General features: G+C 41.8%; 1 protein-coding gene across 10 annotated transcripts in view; it reads left to right on the plus strand.

Annotated features, from left to right (window-relative positions):
* Positions 1–21,943, plus strand: part of LOC124716572 — a 214,865-nt gene that overhangs the window by 182,396 nt on the left and 10,526 nt on the right. The window contains exons 9-11 of one of the 10 annotated variants that reach the window (XM_047243201.1): positions 5,121–5,316; positions 18,435–18,684; positions 19,459–20,198. In XM_047243201.1, the coding sequence (XP_047099157.1) occupies positions 5,121–5,316; positions 18,435–18,684; positions 19,459–20,198 (1,186 nt within the window). Of the gene's footprint in view, positions 1–5,120; positions 5,317–18,434; positions 20,199–21,943 lie in introns of all 10 variants that reach the window. The other 9 variants (XM_047243192.1, XM_047243194.1, XM_047243186.1 and 6 more) reach the window with 9 other exon arrangements.

Here is a 21,943-nt window from a genome sequence, read left to right on the forward strand (position 1 = left end):
TCTGTCATCTTCACAATAAATTTACTGGGTTTTTACCACCACAGACTACAGTATAATGGCACTTATTATGAACTTAAGTCATGTAACGAAACAGAAGTTGACTCCACCATGGCCAAAATCAGGCTGTTTTACAACGTTAACAACAGTCAAAACATTTTACACTATTCCTTTTTTACGCTGTACAGTCATAAGCGCCAAAGTAGATGTGGTACAGCCTAAGACTTCTTGTTGTAATAGATGGACGTTGACCAGGTAAATACTGAATCTGACAATGTGAAATTCGTGTATCTCATGAAGCGCAACCTCCCATGCTCGCCAGACCTCCACAAGATACATGCAGCAAAAACGCAAACGAAAACATCGTACTTTTCATTAAGTAACTATCACTATGATAAAATCAGTACCTAGCTTTATTACAAAACGCACTGTGTATCATACTTTACAACATATCACAAGCTGCAATGTCTTCGATGGTAGAGAACAAATTCTATACCACTACAAATCTTAGCTACCAGCTTCACGATATATGATCTCAAAAATTCGTTATTAGCTATGTACAATTAACCCTAATCGAATCTGAGCTTTCCAGAAATCTTAAGTACTTATTTTTCGTTAGATTAAGAACCATTTCGGTTCCATAACTTTCACAACGCTTAAAACTGTCACATTACTTTCCTCATTTATGTAGAACTTAATAATTAATGCATTATGCATAGTTTTACTTTTAATACTGTGATCAAATTATATATTTTGCGTTTAGGTTCCCAACTATTGGCTTAGCGTAAGTTGGATTGTACAACAAATATATATAGCATGACTTTAGAACAAATGAATGAAACAAGTACAATCTTGACATGTGTCATTAAGTATATTCACAATGCCATATACCTTTTGGGCTTTCCTTAATCTTATTAAGTTACTGTTAATCTTTTACGGTTTATATAACTATCTGCTGATATTTAACATTGACTAAAAATGTTAAAAATGTGTTATACTTGTTCAACATTTCATGAATGAAGTGAAATCTGATTTTATAACAACCTGCAGTTTGTTTCACACAAGTGATTACCTTTTCATAGCTACGACGTAAGTTAGTTTTCTCCTTTTAAGTAAATCATTTTGATTTAATGTCCACTGTCTGATGTCCATTATCTAATGTAAATACTATTCTTGATAATCATACGTTGTTTACTAGATCTGTCTCTTAACATTATTTCAAACAAAATGAATTGCACGCTAATACAGAATAGCCCTTGCTTCTATTTATTATCTTGGGATTTTGTACCTTTATGGCTCCGATTCATTGTCATTTGAGTGAAATAGTGTTATTTAAGAATCTGTTTCATTGAAAGGTTTTTATGAGTATTCCATTCATGTTACAAGCTTAATTAGGGGCTACGTAGGCTTTCTACCAACAGTTAGGTAGTGTCAGCCACTTCTGGCCTAGTTGAGGATACTCTGGCCCTCTGTCATACTGCCCTTGCAAGTGACTTTATAAGATCCAGTTATGCTCTAAAATCCTTGTCAATCTTATACCCATCACTAAATCGTAAATGAGACGCCTTTTCTCATTTAGTTCAACAATTTATAATATTGCCACAACTGGCATTTACTTACGACCATGTGTGGCTTCAACTTAATGTTGTCTAACTTCTGTGATGCACTTTGCTTTAATGAAAGGTACATATTATTATCACGCACATACTAAACACAATATATTCATTGTAGTTTGCTGGAAACTTTTGTTTCTTGAAGAGCAAAGTTTATTGGCTACGCAATACATCATCTTAGCTTTGTACTAAGTTCCATATCATTAACAAAATGTATATCCAACCTTAATGTCCTTTGTTCATTCTCATTAAAGTGGTCGACTGTTGTCATCATGGAAGTTTCTTACCCAGTATAAAACTGTCATATTAGAGAGTGCTCCATTATCGGTTCCTATGAGTTATGAGGTACAAGATGACAGTTGCAAATTATACTGATTATACTGAATCCCTATGTAACAACTAATAATTAAATATATAACAAGTAAGGAAGTCTCAAATGAGAAAAATAAAACCATCTCCCGATAATAAATCGCAGTTTACTAGTTACATGAAAAGTGTTACAGTCACTGTCAGCTTGAGATATTAAAGTTTACTCTTTCTTTATCACATGGAATTCTTGATATCACACTTTCTTCCTTTTTCCTTACATGGAAACTAGATACCTTCATACATTCCTTCACTTTTTCTTATTACACAGAGATCTCAACGCCTCAGAACACTCTTATTAGTGTCCATTTAAAGTATTAGCTATTGGTTAACGGCTCTTTTTCATCTGTTCTTACTTCCCCGTTGTTCCACTAAGAGGTTCGTGAGTTTTCTAATACAATATTCCTTGACAATAGGTAGCATGAATTCGAAACCAATCGCTTACATCACTGACTTCCGTAAGAAAGTACTATTTGAAGATCAGCAGCAACACCCAAGTCTCGAAATAAACTGACTGCTATCGAAATAAATGTTAGTGCTTTGAACCCAGAGTTTGACTAATACTACGGCGACAGCAGACTTCGTCTCCGTTGACCAAGGTATGTGTGGACGATTAAATGGCAGTGTTGTGACACCACCAACAGTCGGGCCATCTTACCTGAGGCGTAAAGCTGTCTATAGCGAATTCTTAACAGACGAAATATTCAGAACCGCCACTATGAAAACCTACACGTCGTCTTCAGTTATTGGCTGGACGATTATAGAAAACGTTTTTGGGCCCCCTGGAGTTACAGTGCTTTATTTTTGTTTATTTATACCACCGAATGGCTAAAGTTGGTGAAGCGCACTGCATCTGATGTCGGTATTCACCTGTTGAAGCGTGTGTTGTGGTTTTACCTCCGGATAGTCCAGCAAGAAACGGCTTCTTGCGGCCCTACATAACAATCCACGGTAATCTGGCTAACAGTATATTGTCTATTGCCCCACATGGCTCCGTTCGCCAAACACTTGCGGTCGTCCTGTGTCGCAGTTTGTGTGAATGGATACATTGCCTCTGCGATACTGATGGCCAACCCCAGCTGTTGTTGACATTGGACCCCGTTTTCGTGTGTAATTTCCGATACGCTGTCACACGTACGTCTTGATCAGTGTCTGTTAACTCGTGACATGCTGCCGTGTTCACTTCACAGCTGTCTGTAACGGATTGCTCAGGCACCGTGTCGACACTCGCGACATACGCCAACATTTCGGCGTCATACGGGACACGTATTGAATTAGCGCAACTCTTCTTATGACTTTTTGCCTCTCAATCAACGTAATACCTTGACGTATGTAATATTTCTTTTATAGTGTTCTTCAAAGTAGTTTTGTTGTATGTTTCAAATGCGTGAAATACAATGGTGTGCTGCGGTAATTGTCTAGAAATAGTTTATCGGCAAGCCATGTTCATGTGGCGAGTTGCAAAGAGTCTTCTCCAACATTTCCTGCTGTTAATACTCGTGGTATTATCTTAGAAGAAAGATTAAGGAAAGGCAAACCTACGTTTATGGCATTTGTAGGCTTAGAGAAAGCTTTTGACAATGTGGACTGGAATACTTTGTTTCAAATTCTAAAGGTGGCAGCGCTACAATACAGGGAGCGAAAGGCTATTTATAATTTGTACAGAAACCAGATGGCAGTTATAAGAGTCGAGGGGCATGAAAGGGAAGCAGTGGTTGGGAAGGGAGTGAGACAAGGTTGTAGCCTCTCCCCGATGTTATTCAATCTGTATATTGAGCAAGCAGTAAAGGAAACAAAAGAAAAATTCGGAGTAGGTATTAAAATCCATGGAGAAGAAATAAAAACTTTGAGGTTCGTCGATGACATTGTAATTCTGTCAGAGATAGCAAAGGACTTGGAAGAGCAGTTGAACGGAATGGACAGTGTCTTGAAACGAGGATGTAAGATGAACATCAACAAAAGCAAAACGAGGATAATGGAATGTAGTCGAATTAAGTCGGATGATGCTGAGGGAATTAGGTTAGGAAATGAGACACTTAAAGTAGTAAAGGAGTTTCGCGATTTGGGGAACAAAATAACTGATGATGGTCGAAGTAGAGAAGATCTAAAATGTAGACTGGCAATGGCAAGGAAAGCGTTTCTGAAGAATAGAAATTTGTTAACATCGAATATAGATGTAAGTGTCAGTTAGTCGTTTCTGAAAGTATTTGTATGGAGTGTAGCCATGTATGGAAGTGAAACATGGACGATAAATAGTTTGGGGAAGAAGAGAATAGAAGCTTTCGAAATGTGGTGCTACAGAAGAATGCTGAAGATTAGATGGGTAGATCACATAACTAATGAGTAGGTATTGAATAAAATTGGGGAGAAGAGGAGTTTGTAGTACCACCTGACAAGAAGAAGGGATCGGTTGGTAGGACATGTTCTGAGGCATCAAGGGATCACAAATTTAGCATTGGAGAGCAGCATGGAGGGTAAAAATCGTAGAGGGAGACCAAGAGATGAATACACTAAACAGATTCAGAAGGATGTAGGTTGCAGTAAGTACTGTTAGATGAAGAAGCTTGCACAGGATAGAGTAGAATTGAGAGCCGCATCAACCAGTCTCAGGGCTGAAGACCACAACAACAACAACAAAAAAATGGCTCTGAGCACTATGGGACATAACTTCTGAGGTCATCAGTCCCCTAGAACTTAGAACTTCTTAAACCTAACTAACCTACGGACATCACACACATCCATGCCCGAGGCAGGATTCGAACCTGCGACCGCAGCGGTCGCGCGGCTCCAGACTGAAGCGCCTAGAACCGCTCGGCCACTCCGGCCGGTCCAACAACAACAGTTGTAGGTGTTGTCCTCCTTGGTGAACAGAAGAGCATATAGTACATTTGTGTTATTTAATTTATTTATTTATTGTAACTAAGTGAGGCTCTACTTTTAGAGAACCATTCATTAATTCTTGGTAAAATGTTATCAACAAGTTGTGTCACCTGCGAAAAGGAGCAATTGCTTTAAGTGGAACTTCATTGACACCTAGACGTTGACCCAAAATTATACCTTGCATGCCTTCATTCGTAAATTCTTCCCAGTCACTAAAACTGAGAACCATCTGTTGAACCTAGACCCCTGTGCTCTCATGTGCAGGCTTCTCTACGAGCGTCGACACGTGGCTGCCGGTGAGCAAAGACCACAGCGTGCTGAACCTGGAGAAACAGCTGGAGGAGGCGGGCAGCCACTGGAGGGTGTACCGCATGATGGCCAAGGCCAAGAACCTGAAGGCGCTGAGGGAAGGTCGCCTGCGCACCGTGCCCATAAACAAGTGGGTCTTCGCCCTCGTCAGGTGGGTCCGCACAACACATTACACCATTTTTCCTTTTTATTCTTTGTCTAACGTCATTTCCTCCTCCGTACGACAGGTGGGTGGACGATGAACTATCCTGGTACATCTTTTAGTCGAGCAGCAGTTCTACCCTGTCATTGTTGTGACTATACACAGTGTGTCCCAGGCGCGCTAGGACTGCTTACGTCAAATTCCGAACAGCAATGATATCTCTTGGCGAGATGCTGCGTTACCATCTTTGAACTTTGAGAAACAGCTGCGTAGAAGGTCATCCTGGCAGCGAATGTAATAGTATGTGTTGTATTCTCCAACAGTTTATTGAACGTAACTTCTTCTACAATACAATAGCTGACTGTACAATAGATATAGACGTCCGTCGATCTAGCCGGAGATGTGGTTCCTCTCAGTCGGCTGGTACTTCGATCGGCGGTGCAGTACAGCGCCTTCGGTGATATCTTCTCGGAGCCTCTGCTATAGCGGTTGCCATTAGCAGCGGACGAAGACTGGTCTGCCTTCGACCGGCCGGGCCTATATAGTGAGCTGGAGCCAATAGAAACCCGGCGTAGAAATCCGTGGCCGGATATGTCGCGGCGACCTCTGCAAGGAAACGTTCCTATTAATCGACTGGAATCCTCGGCGTGTTTACCTGATGTCTTCGCCTGTTTGGCTGTTGGTCTGTTTCCCTCATAGCGCGGCTGTTATGCGGTGCTGCCTGCCATTTAGGGGCACCCGACGGCTGACAGTACAGTATGCATCTGACACTTGCCCGAAAATAGCGGTGGAGCAGTGAGGCAAGGTCTAGTTTTTTGAGTCCTCCGTCACTTGTACCCGAGAATTTGTCGAATTCGACTCGAATACCGAGTTGCTTGTTACTCCTCGCCAGCAACACAGCTCACATAGCGAAGAATATGGGCGAGTTTTAGGCCAGTAAACTGATCACATTCTTGGATAACCCACCATTTTCACCGGATTTGGCAACAGCTGACTTCTGTTTGTTCCGAAAATTGGCGTTGGGAATGACACGACACTGTTATGATCCACTTAAGGACGTGTAAGAAAATTGTGCTCAGTACTAAACGCAACTCCAAAAAAGGACTACAATGACTGTTTCAAAACAGTTTTAAAATGATCTCAAATATGTATTGATTCAGGGGGAGATTGTTTAGAATTTAGTGAAAATTATCTATGCTTTTTTTTCATAGCTACTGTTTTAACGGAACTGGGGCGCACTGTGTATATATAGACTTGCATAAGACGTAACATTCCTTTTATTTGGTGATCGGTTTAACAGACTGTTATGATGCACTTAAGGACGCGCAAGAAAATTGTGCTCCAGTACTAAACGCAACTCCAAAAAAGGACTACAGTGACTGTTTCAAAACACTTTTAAAATGATTTCAGCTGTGTATTGATTCAGGGGGAGACTGGTTTGAATTTAATGAAAATAATCTATGACTTTTATTTTTCATAGCCACTGTCTTAACGGAACTGGGACACACTGTCTATTTACAGACTTGCATAAGACGAAAGAGTCCTTTTATTTCATAATCGGTTTAACAGTCTGAAATAAAGTTTTCATCGAATGGATAATACGAAGAGGACACTTAATTTTCTTGTGCTGTTAACCGTCTCAGCTATCGTATCAACCGAGATACAGAATCTAGTGTTTAGTAAAAATAGAATTCTTTTGTTAATGTCTTTCTAAATATCTAGAATAGTTGAGTACAGTGATATAAATCTTATTAATACTGTTGTCGATACTTTTCGAAAAAATACCAGAGAAATGTCTAAAACTGCAAATAAAAACTGAACTACTTCCGAGCAGACCGTGAAGGCCCAACGGTACCGACCGGCCGCCGTGTCATCCTCAGACCATAGGCGTCACTGGATGCGGATATGGAGGGTCATGTGGTCAGCACACCACTCTCCCGCCCGTATGTCAGTTTCCGAGACCTGAAAAACTGCAAATCAAGGTGGCCGTAAACGGCTATTGCGATGTAAACACCGCCCTCTCTCATGCCAGACTCGGTCACTGTAAAAGCCGTCTGATTGTACACTTGTTTCCACAAAATCTATTCATTTAAACACGACGACGCACATACATTTGAAGAAGTTTCCCATAGCGCCATCCAATATGTTGTAAGTCAGCAGACAGTTCTATTTACAAAACTCATAGTTGACCCTATATCATTGTCCTATGGGCTAGGAGAAAACTAATCTCCCAGCTGCATATAACAACATATTCTGCATATAACAACATATTCTGGCACGAAGTCTCCATTCGTTGTATATACACCGAAATAGCCAATTCCGATAGCCTTTCCTTTTAATATGAGGATGTTTCTCGGATGCTTTGCAACAAGTTTTGACAGCAACAAAAAGCGTTACATCACTGAGCCCATCAGTTGAAGAGTTTTCCATTGCCATTAAGAAAGCGTTTTACTGCATTTGAAAAACCATATTTGCATCAGTATCTCGGACTGTACAAGATACGATGTAATTATGTGCCCTCTGAACTGATCAGCCAAAACATTCTGACTACTGGCCACCACGACGTTGCATTTCGCGTGGTGGCTTTGAGGGCATGTGACACAGTAACAGAAATATGCAAACAGAGCAGACAGGGACGAGAGATCACCATAGCGAAGATACGGTCTGCAAATGGGGAAATCCACTGAGATAAGCATATTTGACAAAGGACATATTATTATTATGCTAAGGCTGTTCATATGTTCATATGCTACCGTCGTGAGCATCTACGGATAGAAAGGCAGTGAAACTACCACTAGGCGCTGAATGGTTGGACGTCCACGACTCTTCACAGAACTTGGGGGCATTTTCTCTGTAAAGTAGAATAGATGGTGACCTCTGGCATCTCTGCTCATCCCTTTCGTTGATCAGTGTGCATACTACCATTCGCCGAAAACCTCGTTTGTAATCTTGAACCGGTTAAGAAGTAAAATGAGTGTTACGTCTTGAACGATAGCAGTATCTGTGCAGCACTCTACTTTGCGGGGTTAGGGATGGGCATTCGGAAACGTAAGGAGTAAGTCAACGAAACTTTACAGACATACAGTTTACTACTTGGAAAAAAATACTGTGACGCTACAGGGTGGCGCACGAAATGTGTTACTAATTGTTTTTTTCACAATTTACGACGCACATTATCTCGCTGGGATATCTACAGCAGTACCAGCAGAGCTTGGAAAAACAAATGAGTTACGAAATGACGTGTAATTCACGATACTGCCGCTAGGAGACTAGTAAGCAGCAGTGGCTGACGATGGAAGACTGACGACACAGCTACGATCGGCAATTGTGTTACTTTTACATGAAACGAAAAGCCTTGTTGTGACTCAGAGGCGTTTTCGACAACAGTTTAACACACGATGGGTCCCTTGCAAAAAGACCATCCACAGGTTGTACGATAAATTTGTACAGGAAGGAACAGTATTGGAAGCGAAACGACCTCGGCCTAAGCCTGTTTGTTCGCCGGAGAATATTGAAGCGGTATGAGTTGCTGTACAGAGAAGTCCCGGGAAATCGTGTAGAAAGGCAGTAGTGCAACTGGGAGCATCCAGACGCTCCGTTCAACGCATTCTTAAAAGTGACCTCCATATGTACCCATACAAGATGACCTGTGCACAGAAGCTCACAGAGACTACTGTTTGCTCAGTGGACGGAGGATAGGGAAGGAACTCACAACAACGTTTGGTTTTCAGACGAGGCGCAGTTTCATTTAGACGGTGTGGCTAACAAATAAATGTACGCTTTTGGGCCACTTAAAACCCAGAAGTGCTTCATGAACGACAACATTATGCTCCGAGGATTACAGCGTGGTCAGCAATTTACAGTCACGGACTTATTGGACCCTTTTTCTTTGAAGAAACTGTGAACAGCGAGCGTTATTTGAGCATGCTTCGCAATAGCTTCATTCCACAGCTTCTTCCTACTGCCTTGCCCTTCAACACGCAGTGATTCATGCAAGATGGAGCAAGGCCACATACTGCAAGCACTGTGTTGGAGTTTTTAAACGAGCATTTCGACATTCAGACCATTTCACTCAGGTTTCCAGGTCGCTTCGATGACGGACAAAATTGACGCCCCAATAGTCCAGACCTCAATCCATGTGACTTTTTTCTTTGGGGGTACCTGAAGGAAAAAATTTTCCCGAAACGTCCACGTGATTTAGTGGAGCTCAGAAGATTTATTCTTCAAGCTTGCAGTGAAATTACGGAAGACATCTGCCGTAGGGTAATCACTAACTTCAGTGTTCGTTTGAAGGAAATTAGGAAAAGAAATGGTGGACGCATTGAGCATGTGATGAGTTAGAACAAATCTCCATGGACGGCTCTTCATTGTAATATATGTTCCTTTCAGGTTGTATTGACAATAAAGTTTATAATCAAAAACAAAATGGTGGCACATTTCGTGCACCACCCTGTAGATACTGCCAGCAACCGTGAGAGTGGTGGGTGGTACGAAAGAGATTGCACGAAAAAATAGGCGATGATTTTGGAGCACGGAAGGAATCTGAAGCAAACTTTGTACACGTACAGCTTTATATCTGGGGAGAAATACTATATGACTGAGACACCTGCTGCTTAACTAGGAAACGTGTGGAGAGTCTGGACAAAGCTTTGTGCACATACTACCGAGAGCATAATATTGTAGAGTGAGACACACGTAACACATCGAAGAGTATATGATGGTGAAAAGGGCGTGTCATGTAAAAATAAGCTCTACTGTGGGATGCTGTTTCACCCAAATTTTGGTGCCATAAGACTTCATGATTGGAATTGAAAGTGAAATTGTTGAGAATAGAGTGACGTGTGAAATTAATAAAAGCGACCCGATATTAGTCTTGAATATATCGTCTTTTCTCTTTTCTAGGATGATTGCTGACGGTCCCTTCACGTTTAATTCCATGTGCTGTGTTTATATGTAATATTCAGTGATACTAACGTATATACGTAACGATCCTCACTGTGCTTTTTGTTGAAACATCGAATATGTATGAAGCATAAGAATGAAGCATCGAGGAAAATAAATACTCTTGTACCTGCTGATAGAGGGTGTAAGCCGTTGAAACACATCATGGAAGGAAGTATGCGAGTCTGACGCATAACTGTTGTAATTTGTGTGCTTCTTGCGCCACCCGAATTGGTAGTAATATACCGCCTCAGTTAAAACTTACGGCAAGCAAGTGTTTTTCAAGATGCAGGACAATGTTCCTGACAAAGAACTGGCTGCACCGTGTTATTTAAGAAGACATTTATCAATTGAGCACTAGTCAAATTGTACGTGAAATGCATAATACGAAGTGCAATGCCCAACAAAATTAAAGAATTACTTTTTCGAAGCCCCATAAGTGTCTCCCATTGCGATGTGGAAGTTTGATATTTGGCTCAAAGGTGCCTACACCTTCGTCTGTGTTTCTGTGTTCGGACATGTCCGAAAGAACAGATACCATCTTCATATATAGTTAAGGCTAAGATACCATCTTCATATATAGTTAAGGCTAACCAGCCATTGACCTTCTTCTTCTGTGCTGGATGCACACGCATCTTACGGGACTCGGTAAGATTGCCTGCCGCGAGTAATGAGTGTAATGGGCAGGGGAACTACGAATGTAGTGTGTGGACAGTAAGCTGGGAATGTGGGTCTCACGGGTAGTGTGTAAGGGATAAATCCCTGCAGTTGCACTATCCTCTGTGCCCTCAGCGGCTCAGATGGATAGAGCGTCTGTCATGTAAGCAGGAGATCACGGGCTCGAGTCCCGGTCGGGGCACACATTTTCAACCATCCCCGTTGATGTATATCAACGCCAGCCGACAGCTTAGGGTCTTGATTTAATTATCGTTTCATTCCTCTGTGTCGGTGCAAAAGCGTAACGCCCTGAGACGTCACGCTTGGGTTCAGCGAGGCTTCAAACAGCAAGTTGTTGACAAATGCGAAAAAGACCAGAACTCAGAAATTCACGTGAGCTTTATGGTGAGTTAATGATGTCGCATTAACACAAAATTTCATGGACGTGTCACTCTATTGGAAGGTCGCCACACTTCCTCTTACCCACATTTCGAAATGGTTCAAATGGCTCTGAGCACTATGGGACTCAACTGCTGAGGTCATAAGTCCCCTAGAACTTAGAACTACTTAAACCTAACTAACCTAAGGACAACACACACATCCAAGCCCGAGGCAGGATTCGAACCTGCGACCGTAGCGGTCGCGCGGTTCCAGACCGTAGTGCCAGAACCGCTCGGCCACCAGCGGCCGGCCCCCACATTTCAACCCTTCTTTAAAGTTGTAGTGACCATGTTCACTATCTTACAGCACCAGTTGGTGGTGGTCTTCGAAAATACCCCCTGGAACACAACCCATAACACAAAATAGTTGGGGGTCATTTTAGACCGGCTCTTACCTTTAAGGACCATTTAGAAAAAAAAAAGGGAAGGCCAGAATTGATACTGGGATGAGAATGGGATGCAAATGCAGTTACTCTTCGTACTGCTACATTGGCATAAGTTTACTTCACATTGCTCCAGTATGGAAAAATAATGCGTATGTACTTATACTTGAAGTCAAATAAGACGAGAAGCAGCAGCAATAAGCGAGTTTCAAAAGTGTTTCACTCATCAGAACCCATTTCTATAAAATCAACTACACAATACACCTGCCAGAAGACCCAAATCTATGAATCCACCCTGACCAAGGAAGATGCGCCTCCTGTGTGTGGTGTTTGTCAAGAATGGAAAGAGGTTTGCCAGAAGTTTCCTACGGTTAATTCTCGTCTTATAACTGACCCTAACTAACATGTGAATGGATTTGGTCTTCCCGGAAAACTACGGACACTCCTGAATCGGTTCCGTGCAGGGCATCGAAGATGTGGTGCCTGTTTGTATAAATGGGGACTCAAAGATGCCCCGACGTGTGACTTTGGTCATGATATGCAAACTAAACAGCATATCATTGAAGAGTGTGTACTACGAAAATTTCTTTGTGGACTCAGCGAGCTGCATTTGGTGATACAAAGAGCTGTAGAATGATGAAGAGACCTAGACATTCAGTTGTAATATTTTCTTTGGATTGCTTGTTTGCTTGTATATATTACGTACATTTTGTGTACATTTTACCTTTTATATATGAAGTCCTCAAATAAGCCGTAAATAGTCCTTGTAAGGTATATGAATAAACGAATAAACCCCTTCTTTTGCTGCCTCTGCGACGGAAGTCAGAACAGCATTCAAATCACGTGGTTTTCGTACCAGTGGGTGAGGGAAACATTTCAGACGCAACACCGCTCAGAATCGACAGGAAAAGGCCTCAGAAAGTTAGCGCAAAGAGCGTCAATGAAACCACGCCTTCCCTTGGGGCGTTGATTGCCACACATTTCGATGTCGAAAACGAAAGTTTGACTTGCGATGAGCAACAAGACGATGCTCTTGATAAAGGTCGTCACTGCTATCACCCCCTGGACATTTCAACCCTGCTCTAGGGACACCATGGGGCTGGAATATCATTCAACGTGATCTGGCGCCCTTGTAGTGTAGTGTGGGCCCAATTTTTGCCCTGGTATATAGGGTGGTCCACTATGGACCACGTAAAGCCATTTGTCGAAATTTGAATGTGGCTCGAAGCAGCAAAGGGGTTTGTTCTTTGTTTTGCACCCTCCTGTGGCGTGATCGGGGGGGGGGTTACTACATTATCACGTGCGCATAAACGTCACGAGACTAGATTGGTGTCGATGTTTCCTACAGATACGTTTTTAAAGTGATCAACAAAGGTGCACGGGGCCACAGAGCCGTTTTAATACACGCACGTGATAATGTGGCGCACCCTGTATGTATAGTTCATCAGTTCATGCAGATCGATTATATAATTCATTGTGAGAAATCTGTCATTGCGGTAAATGTGCTCTCACTTCGTAGTTCGTGTTAGATATAATACACTCTACTGACAAAAGTCATGGGGTAGCTTCATGTACACATACATATGGCGGTAGTATCGCGTACAGAAGGAATGAATGGGCAGTGCGTAGGCAGAGCTGTTATTTGTATTCATGCGACTGATGTGAAAAGTTTTCCGACCTGATTGTGGCCACACAACGGGAATTAACAGACTTTGCATGCGGAGTGGTAGTTGGAGCTGGACGCATGGGACAGTCCATTTCGGAAATCGTTAGCGAATTCAATATTCCGATATCCACAGTGTCAAGAGTGTGCCGAGAATGCCATATTTCAGCCGTTACCTCTCACCACGAACAACGCAGTGGCCGTCAGCCTTCACTTAACGACCGAGGAGCACCGCCGTCTGGCTAGAGTTGTCACTGCTAACACACTAACACACAGCAATACTATGTGAAAGAACCGTAGAACGTATCCGTCAGAACAGTGCTGCGAAATTTGACGTTACTGGGCTATGGCAGTGGACAACAGAAGCGAGTGACTTTTCGAACAGCACAACATCGCCTGCAGGGCATTTTCCTGGGCTCGCGACCATATCGGATGGAAAACCGTGGCCTGGCCAGATTAATCCCGACTTCAGTTGGTAAGAGCTGATGGTAGACTTCGAGTGTGGCGCAAATCCCACGAAGTCATGGACCGAAGTTGTCAACAAGGCACTGTGCAAGGTGGTGATGGCTCCACGATGGTATGGGTTGTGTCTGCACGGAATGGACTGAGTTCTCTGGTCTAACTGAACCGATCACTGACTAGAAACTGTTATGTTTGCCTACCTGGAGACCATTTGCAGCCATTCATGGACTTCATGTTACAGATGACGAAGCGCCACGTCACTGGGCCACAACTGTTTGCGACTGGTTTGAAAAACATTCTGGACAGTTCCAGCGAATGATCTGGGCACCCAGATCGCTCGACAAGAATGCTATCGTACATTCATTCGACATACAGAGAGGTCAGTTCCTGCACACAATACAGCACCGGCAACACTCTCGAAAGTGTAGACGTCTATAGAGGTAGCAGAGTTCGACATTTATTCAGGGGACTTCCAACGACTTGTTCAGTCCCCGCCACGTTGAGTTTCTGCTTTACACCCGGCGAAAGGAGGTCCTACACGCTATTACGAGGTATCCCATGGCTTGTCAGCTCAGAGCATACGTCATCTCACTCGCATAAGTTATGTCCCGTCAGGAAGCTTACAAAAGACTCTGTGTGAAGCGATCGGGATAGTGTTCGAAAATACGGCAGCAGATCTTGTCTCATGGGCAGCAATGAATACAAACTGTCCCAGTGCAGATCCCATGAAAACCGTGTCATTAACACAGAAGAAGTTCATCACATCACATGGACAACAGAACATGATTATTGTTCCACTGAATCCCCTATATGTTCATTAACAGCACATCAGTAAAAGTTCCCTGTGTTTTTGCTATGACTGCAGGTGTTTATTTTTCGACAGATAGGCAAGTAGTGGAGTTGGTTTCCACAGAAAATAGACGACTTACCTCTAAGTTTTCCTTTGAAACATGCACATACCGGCGCCCAACAGTCTGTCAGGGGCGGTGCGGTAAACTGGGGGGGGGGGGGGGGGGGGGGGGGGGGGAGAAACGCGTGCGTGGCGTGGAATGTCTGATCGGAAGAAAAGACCGTGCTTGTGGCTGCATCAGCGAGGCCAGCTGTGCATTCTGGAGACTTGTAGCTCGTCCCGCCCCTCAAGGGCGGTGACTGTAGTAGCCCCAGCTGTGTCAACAGCATCTAACACCGGTTGGCTCTCGGCATAGCAACAGAGTCACCACGCTCAGTGATCGTCTTCTCGTATGTCTCGCTTGCGTCATGTCTCGCATTTCCTCAGAAAAGTTTTAACCAACGTGTGTAGTCTACAGCAACGGGCTTGCCGCAGTGGATACACCGGTTCCTGTCAGATCACCGAAGTTAAGCGCTGTTGGGCGTGACTGGCTCTTGGATGGGTGACCATCCGGGCCGCCATGCGCTGTTGCCATTTTTCGGGGTGCATGCCAATTGAGGAGCTACTCGACCGAACAGTAGCGGCTCCGGTCAAAGAAAACCATCATAACGACCGGGAGAGCGGTGTGCTGACCACACGCCCCTCCTATCCGCATCCTCCTCTCAGGATGACACGGCGGTCGGTTGGTCCCGATGGGCCGCTTGTGGATCCTGGCGATGGAGTGCCTTATGCAGTCTACCGTCATTAATATAAAATATTCCAAAACCTTATAACACTGAATAATGGCATTTCGTAATGAAATGCAACAATAATTTATAGATTTGTTTACCCAAAAGTTAAAATGTTACTTACGTTCCTCATAGCTTCTAATCAGTACATAAAACTTTTGAAGAAACAGAATTTACAGTTCGAGTTTTAGATTGGACCTTTATCCCATTAACAGTATAACATAACATTGTAACAACTCATCATTTAATATTTACAACATGTTTAAATTATGGATAAGTTAGGTAAGATTGATTGCAGGTAGGGTCCTTATGTTGCTGTTTATCATCCTCATTCATGCTATTATTCTTCTACATCCACTAAATCATTTATCTCAAGATACTATTGCAGATGTCTCCTTATTACTTCACTGTGTCTCTATTTGTCTCTGTCATCACTGAACTTCTAAAATAAAGCGCAAGCGCAGATTTCTGCGGGTCCAGCTATGTACTTGCACGAAGAAATACATCTACCACTTCATTAGAAGTTAAGAAAAGGCGCTGTTTTCGCTCGTTCTCCTGCTAACGTTTCAGTTCATCTCTCCTCAATGTAAATATCTCATAGTCAATAAAAACATTCATTAATTACGATTTCCTCGTTTAGTTGCAACATTGTATCAAAATATCGTTAATACAAAAATGCAAATACGGGTCATTTCCTCAAAATCTCTTAGAATATGTTATCCCACATATGAATCATCGTATTTTCCCATCGGGTTGTCTTGAAGTGATTCTTATTTATTAACTTTTCCGTCTTGGAGTGTACCTTAATTTGTCCGTGGATTCCTCATGTTTGTATGAGAGGTTTTTAATAAGTAATGAGAGACAAATTTCCGGAAAATTTAAGTTGAAAAATCGCGGAGTTTGTTGTAGGACATCTTGAAATATTTCCGCTTCAGCCCCTATACTTCGTGAAGTATAGTGAGCAAAGAAGCAAAGAAGGACCATTCTGTATGGAATAGCTTGCGCGTTACGAAGCTGATCGCGGCAATTTTTTGTCGGATATTGTCACTGGCTATGAAACTTGGATCCATTGGATTGTTCTTTCTCATCCACCCAGAAGCTCTGATCTTGCACCTTCCATCTGTTTGCGCTAATGAAGGATAGTGGTACCATGCAGGCATAAAGGCCCTACCAGTAACGGGACGTAAAGCCGTTGCACTGAACGGAAATTATGTCAAAAAATAGGGTTTTAAGGCCAGAAGAGTGGGGAATAACATGATGTCCTGAAACTATGAGTAAAACGAACCTGCTTTAAGGAAAAAAAAGTGTTGCTTTACTTATTGAAAGTCCTTCGTATTAGTCTAATATATGTCTTCATTTGTCGTGAATAAAGCTTTGTCTTCAAATAGTACCTCTTCCTTACTTTTGCTGTACTGAGGTATAGCTTAATTTGTCCATGTCTCCTTTATCGTAAATAAACCGGTGTCTTGAAATATTACCTGTTCCTCAGTTACACTGTGCTGGGGCTTCTTCATCTCACAGATAATTTTCCTGCCGACGATCGTGGTTAAACACAAATTCCAATAATATCACTTCGTCAGTGGGCTGGTTTACCTTTCAGTTTCAAATATCTAATCGCACAATATCCTTAATCCACAATGTTAATGGCTCAGTGCTCCCTTGCATCTAGCTTCAGAATGAATTGTAGCCAGCAATGGCTAGTTGTTGAATAAATAACATCTTTTTAAACACAAACTGATGATACACAGTGGTACCTCTGTCATAGCAGCCCATAACTACCTCCAGACACCATCAAGTGGGTACTCTTCGCATGCACAGTTGGAGACGGCATAGTTTATGTATGACAAAGACACACAGTCCGACGTGCTTTTTTTATATTTTTTTCTGTTTACTGCACGCCACAAACTGAGTATCGGCAACCTGATAATGGGAGTATTGTCTCTTGTAACGCGTTGTTGAATTGATCGGGCGCTATTAAAGTGAGTGAATGCAAATCATACTTACTGATAGTAGTTGCGATGCCATACCATATACAACCAGCCTAATTTGCGAGTCAGATTTAATCCATGTGGCGCCCTTGTCTGAGGGAACACTTTATTTATCTTCCCCTAGCGTATCCATACCAGACACACGTTACATTCTTAATCCAGGTTTCTGTATTCGTTCTCGCACTTGAGTCGTTTTGCAATTATGTCTTTCTCATCGAAAAGAGGTGCCTGTAAACAATCTTTGGTAGTTTCTATCACTTAAGCATTATTCTTCTCTACATTATTTTGCATCTGCACTTCTATAACGTGGGTCTTGTAAGAGAAATTCAGTGCGAAATTACAAACATTGTAATACTTAATAATGAAGGTGTCGGCCATTAACATAGGCTCGTCACATTAATTTTAAGATACGGAAAATGAGTGAATGACAATTTACTGCTGATGCCACATAAAACGATTGATACTAAAAGTATTGTCATAATTTCGAACAATCACATTCGTAATTAACCTAATTAGCTTGCACCTAGAAAACAAGGAGACACATTGGTTGTAGAAAAACAGTGCAACATTTCTCTGTAGTACACCATCACAATTTATAAAGACTGTACCTTATCGCTGCAACCGATGTCCTCGATTTTCTGCTGTCGCCTTTATTTCTTGATAATTTTTAAATTGGCTGCTATGCTGCTAATGTATCACATTGTACACTAGAGTATCGAAAAGGACACTTCACGTGTTGTTTATTGAAACCGATCACTAAATAGGAATCCAGAACCTGAATTTGACTAATTAATCTGTGGTTGATAGCACACCAATGAATTATTAGAAACCATAATGTTATGTTCCTTACAATAATATATTCAACCTATCACTCGCTTACTACGTTATCCCAAATTGCTAGAAAAGAAAGAAACATTTGTAATATAAATCAATGTTTTAGGAATAAAATTACAATTAACAATTTCGTTTATTGCAGAGAGTTGGAAGATGATGATGATGACGACGACGACGATGATGATGATGACAGTGGAATTGAAGCAGATAGAAAGAAACAGGATGATGATGATGACGATGACGATGAGGACGACGACGATGACGACGACGACGACGACGACGATGATGATGAAGACAAAGATGTCAGTAACAAAGTTCATCATAAGAAACAGAAAGCCAAAAATAAAGATCATCACAATGATGATGATGATGATGATGATGATGATGATGATGACACTAGTCACAGGAAGGGTCGAAGACAAAAGGGTAAATCAAAGCATCATAAAAGTAAACACGATGATGATGATGATGATGATGATGATGATGGCGATGACGACGACAACGATGATGACGATGACGATGATGATGACGACGGTGATGATGATGACAATGCCGACGATGATAAGAGACGAAAGAAACCTCGAAATAAGAGGAAGAAAGGAAAGCAAGATGACGATGAGGATGACGATGACGATGACGATGACGATGACGATGACGATGATGATGACGATGACGATGATGATGACAATGGTGTTAGCACAAGAAAGAAGCACAAAAAAGGAAAGGGTAGAAAGAAAGTTTCCAAGAATGATGATGATGATGACGACGATGATGACGACGACGATGACGATGACGACAATGATGATGATGATAATGATGATGATGATGATGATGACGACGACGACGATAATCAAGTCGTGAGCAGAAGAAAGAACAAAAAAGGAAGAAAGAATAAAAGAGAACTTATTGATGTTGAAGATGTGCTGGCTGAAATCTCTGATAACACAACTAGAGTTTCCAGAGCTGCAGCCCATAAGAGGAAGAGCAAAGCACGTAAGGAGAATGACGTCAGTGATGACCATGATGATGACGACGACGATGACGACGACGACGACGACGACGATGACGACGACAATGATGATGATAATGATGACGACGATGACGATGATGATGTAAAACACTCAAGTCGCAAGAGAAATAAGAAGACAAAGAAATCTAGGAGAAAAGATGATGATGATGACGACAACGACGACGACGACGACGACGATGATGATGACGACGACGATGATGATGACGATAACCAACACAAGAAACGAAAGACAAAATCCAAGAGACGCAAATCAGATGATGATGATGATGATGATGACGATGATGATGACGACGACAATGACGATGAAAGCCGCCACAAGAAAACAAGCAATAGGAGAAGGCAGAAGAGTAAAAGAACAAAGCATCATAAATATGATGACGACGACGATGATGACGATGACGATGATGACGACGACGACGACGACGATGATGATGATGATGATGATGATGATGACGATGATGATGATGATACCAGTCACAGGAAAACGAGCAAGGGACAAAGACGAAAGGGTAAATCAAAGCATCGTAAAGGTAAACATGACGACGATGATGATGATGATGATGATGACGATGATGATGACGATCGATCAAAAAATAGGAAACATAAATCAAAAAATAAGAGGAAAGATGACGATGACGACGACGACGATGATGATGATGACAATAATGATGATGATGACGATGATGATGATGACGATGATGATGACGACGGCGATGATGACTATTCAGATGATGACTTTACCGACGATGATGATGATGCAGTTTTGTTGATGAATCTGGGGAAGAAGAGACAGAGAGTTGACCTTCATAAAGTGAAAGACACGCCTTGTGAAATGTACGTGTTCACTTCCACCGGAGGATACAGACTGAGGCCAGGGTAAGTATTTTATTACACTGGTATATTTAAAATTTTGTATTACAAAATAGACAAAAGTGACAAAATAACTTTTCCTAACAAGTGAACCTATTGATTTACTGAATGAAGTTAGTAAGGGGTGTGTATGTTACACAAAGTCACTTATGAACGTGGATAGGAGAAAAAAATGAGGAACGAAAATTTGATAGGAACGAGCCCAAGCTTGCTATGATACTGACTGATTATAATTTAATGAAATTACAGACTTCGTTTCGCTGTCTTATGATGCTAAAGTATTTTAAATTCAGAATTTATTTGGTTAGTGTTTAACCTGAGCGAAACATTTATCTAAAACTGATACGAGGCAATAGGTTGCAATTTGTGGAAAAATTTGTGATTTATAAGGTCTTATTTGTTATAATCTGAGTACACCAACGTGCCTTAATGTGGGATGAAACTGTGAACTGTCAGTAATATAGATCTGTTATAGTCCAAACTGAAATCTTAATGTTGTGGACGCATAAGCAGAAGTTTTATTAGAGGCAATACTTGACTTGACTTCAGCTGCATATTTGACATGAGTATGAAAAGTGTTTGGACGCTGAGAGACATACTCGTATTTCGTCTTTGTAGCTTCCATAGGAGACGAATCATATACTAACAATTACGTAAGATATACAGTTGCTCTCGGTTATTTTCGTACTTATTTTCCATGTGTAGCACGACAACAGTTACTTATGAAAAACGTAATGCCAAAATGAAAGTTTAAAGAATCGCTTATTTTTGATACGGAATACGTATTCGGACAATTAAAGAGAATGTTCGGATACGTACGTTTCTTGCCTTTTAATAGTTGCTATATACAAATTCATTCGATCTCGTGTATGGAATGTATCAAGAAAAGTACAAAAGGTATTCTGTTACACAGGCATTGTGGCGTCGAGGGATTTGTGGGATGAATTATTGTGCCACTTTTAACATAGAAGTAAAGTTGAAAACTTGATTGGTGTGTTTATGAAGCAAAAAGACAGCATACATTGCTTCACGCAACTCAGTGATACGCAGATGGCTGTTTCCGACATACAACAAATCATTGTAGATGTAACAGTGTTGAGCAGAGTGGTATTTATGTATTTATTCCAAACGATAAACTACGGACCTTGCCGTTGATGAAGAGGCTTGCGTGCTCCAGCGGTACAGATAGCCGTACCGTACGTGAAACCGCAATGGAGGGGTATCTGTTGAGAGGCCAGACAAACGTGTGGTTCCTGAAGACGGGCAGCAGCCTTTTCAGTAGTTGCAGGAGCAACAGTCTGGATGATTGACTGATCAGGCCTTGTAACATCAACCAAAAGGGCCTTGCGGTGTTGGTACTGTGAACGGCTAAAAGCAAGGGGAAATTAAGCCGTAATTTTGTCCCGAGGGCATGCAGCTCTACTGAATGGTAAAATGATGATGAGGTCCTCCTGAGTAAAACATTCCGGAGGTAAAATAGTCCCCATTCGGATCGCGGGGGGCAGAGGACTACTCAGGAGGACATCGTTATCAGAAGAAACAGAACTGGCGTTCCACGAATCGGAGCATGGAATGTCAGATCCGTTAATTGGGTAGATAGGTCAGAAAATTTGAAAAGGGAAATGAAAGGGTTAAAGCTAGATATAATGGGAATTACTGAAGTTCGGTAGTAGGAGGAACCCGACTTCTGGTCAGGTGAATACAGGATTATAAGTATAAAATCAAATAGGGGTGATACAGGAGTAAGTTCA

Source organism: Schistocerca piceifrons, chromosome 1, assembly GCF_021461385.2.
Source record: "Schistocerca piceifrons isolate TAMUIC-IGC-003096 chromosome 1, iqSchPice1.1, whole genome shotgun sequence".
Lineage (NCBI taxonomy): Eukaryota > Metazoa > Arthropoda > Insecta > Orthoptera > Acrididae > Schistocerca > Schistocerca piceifrons.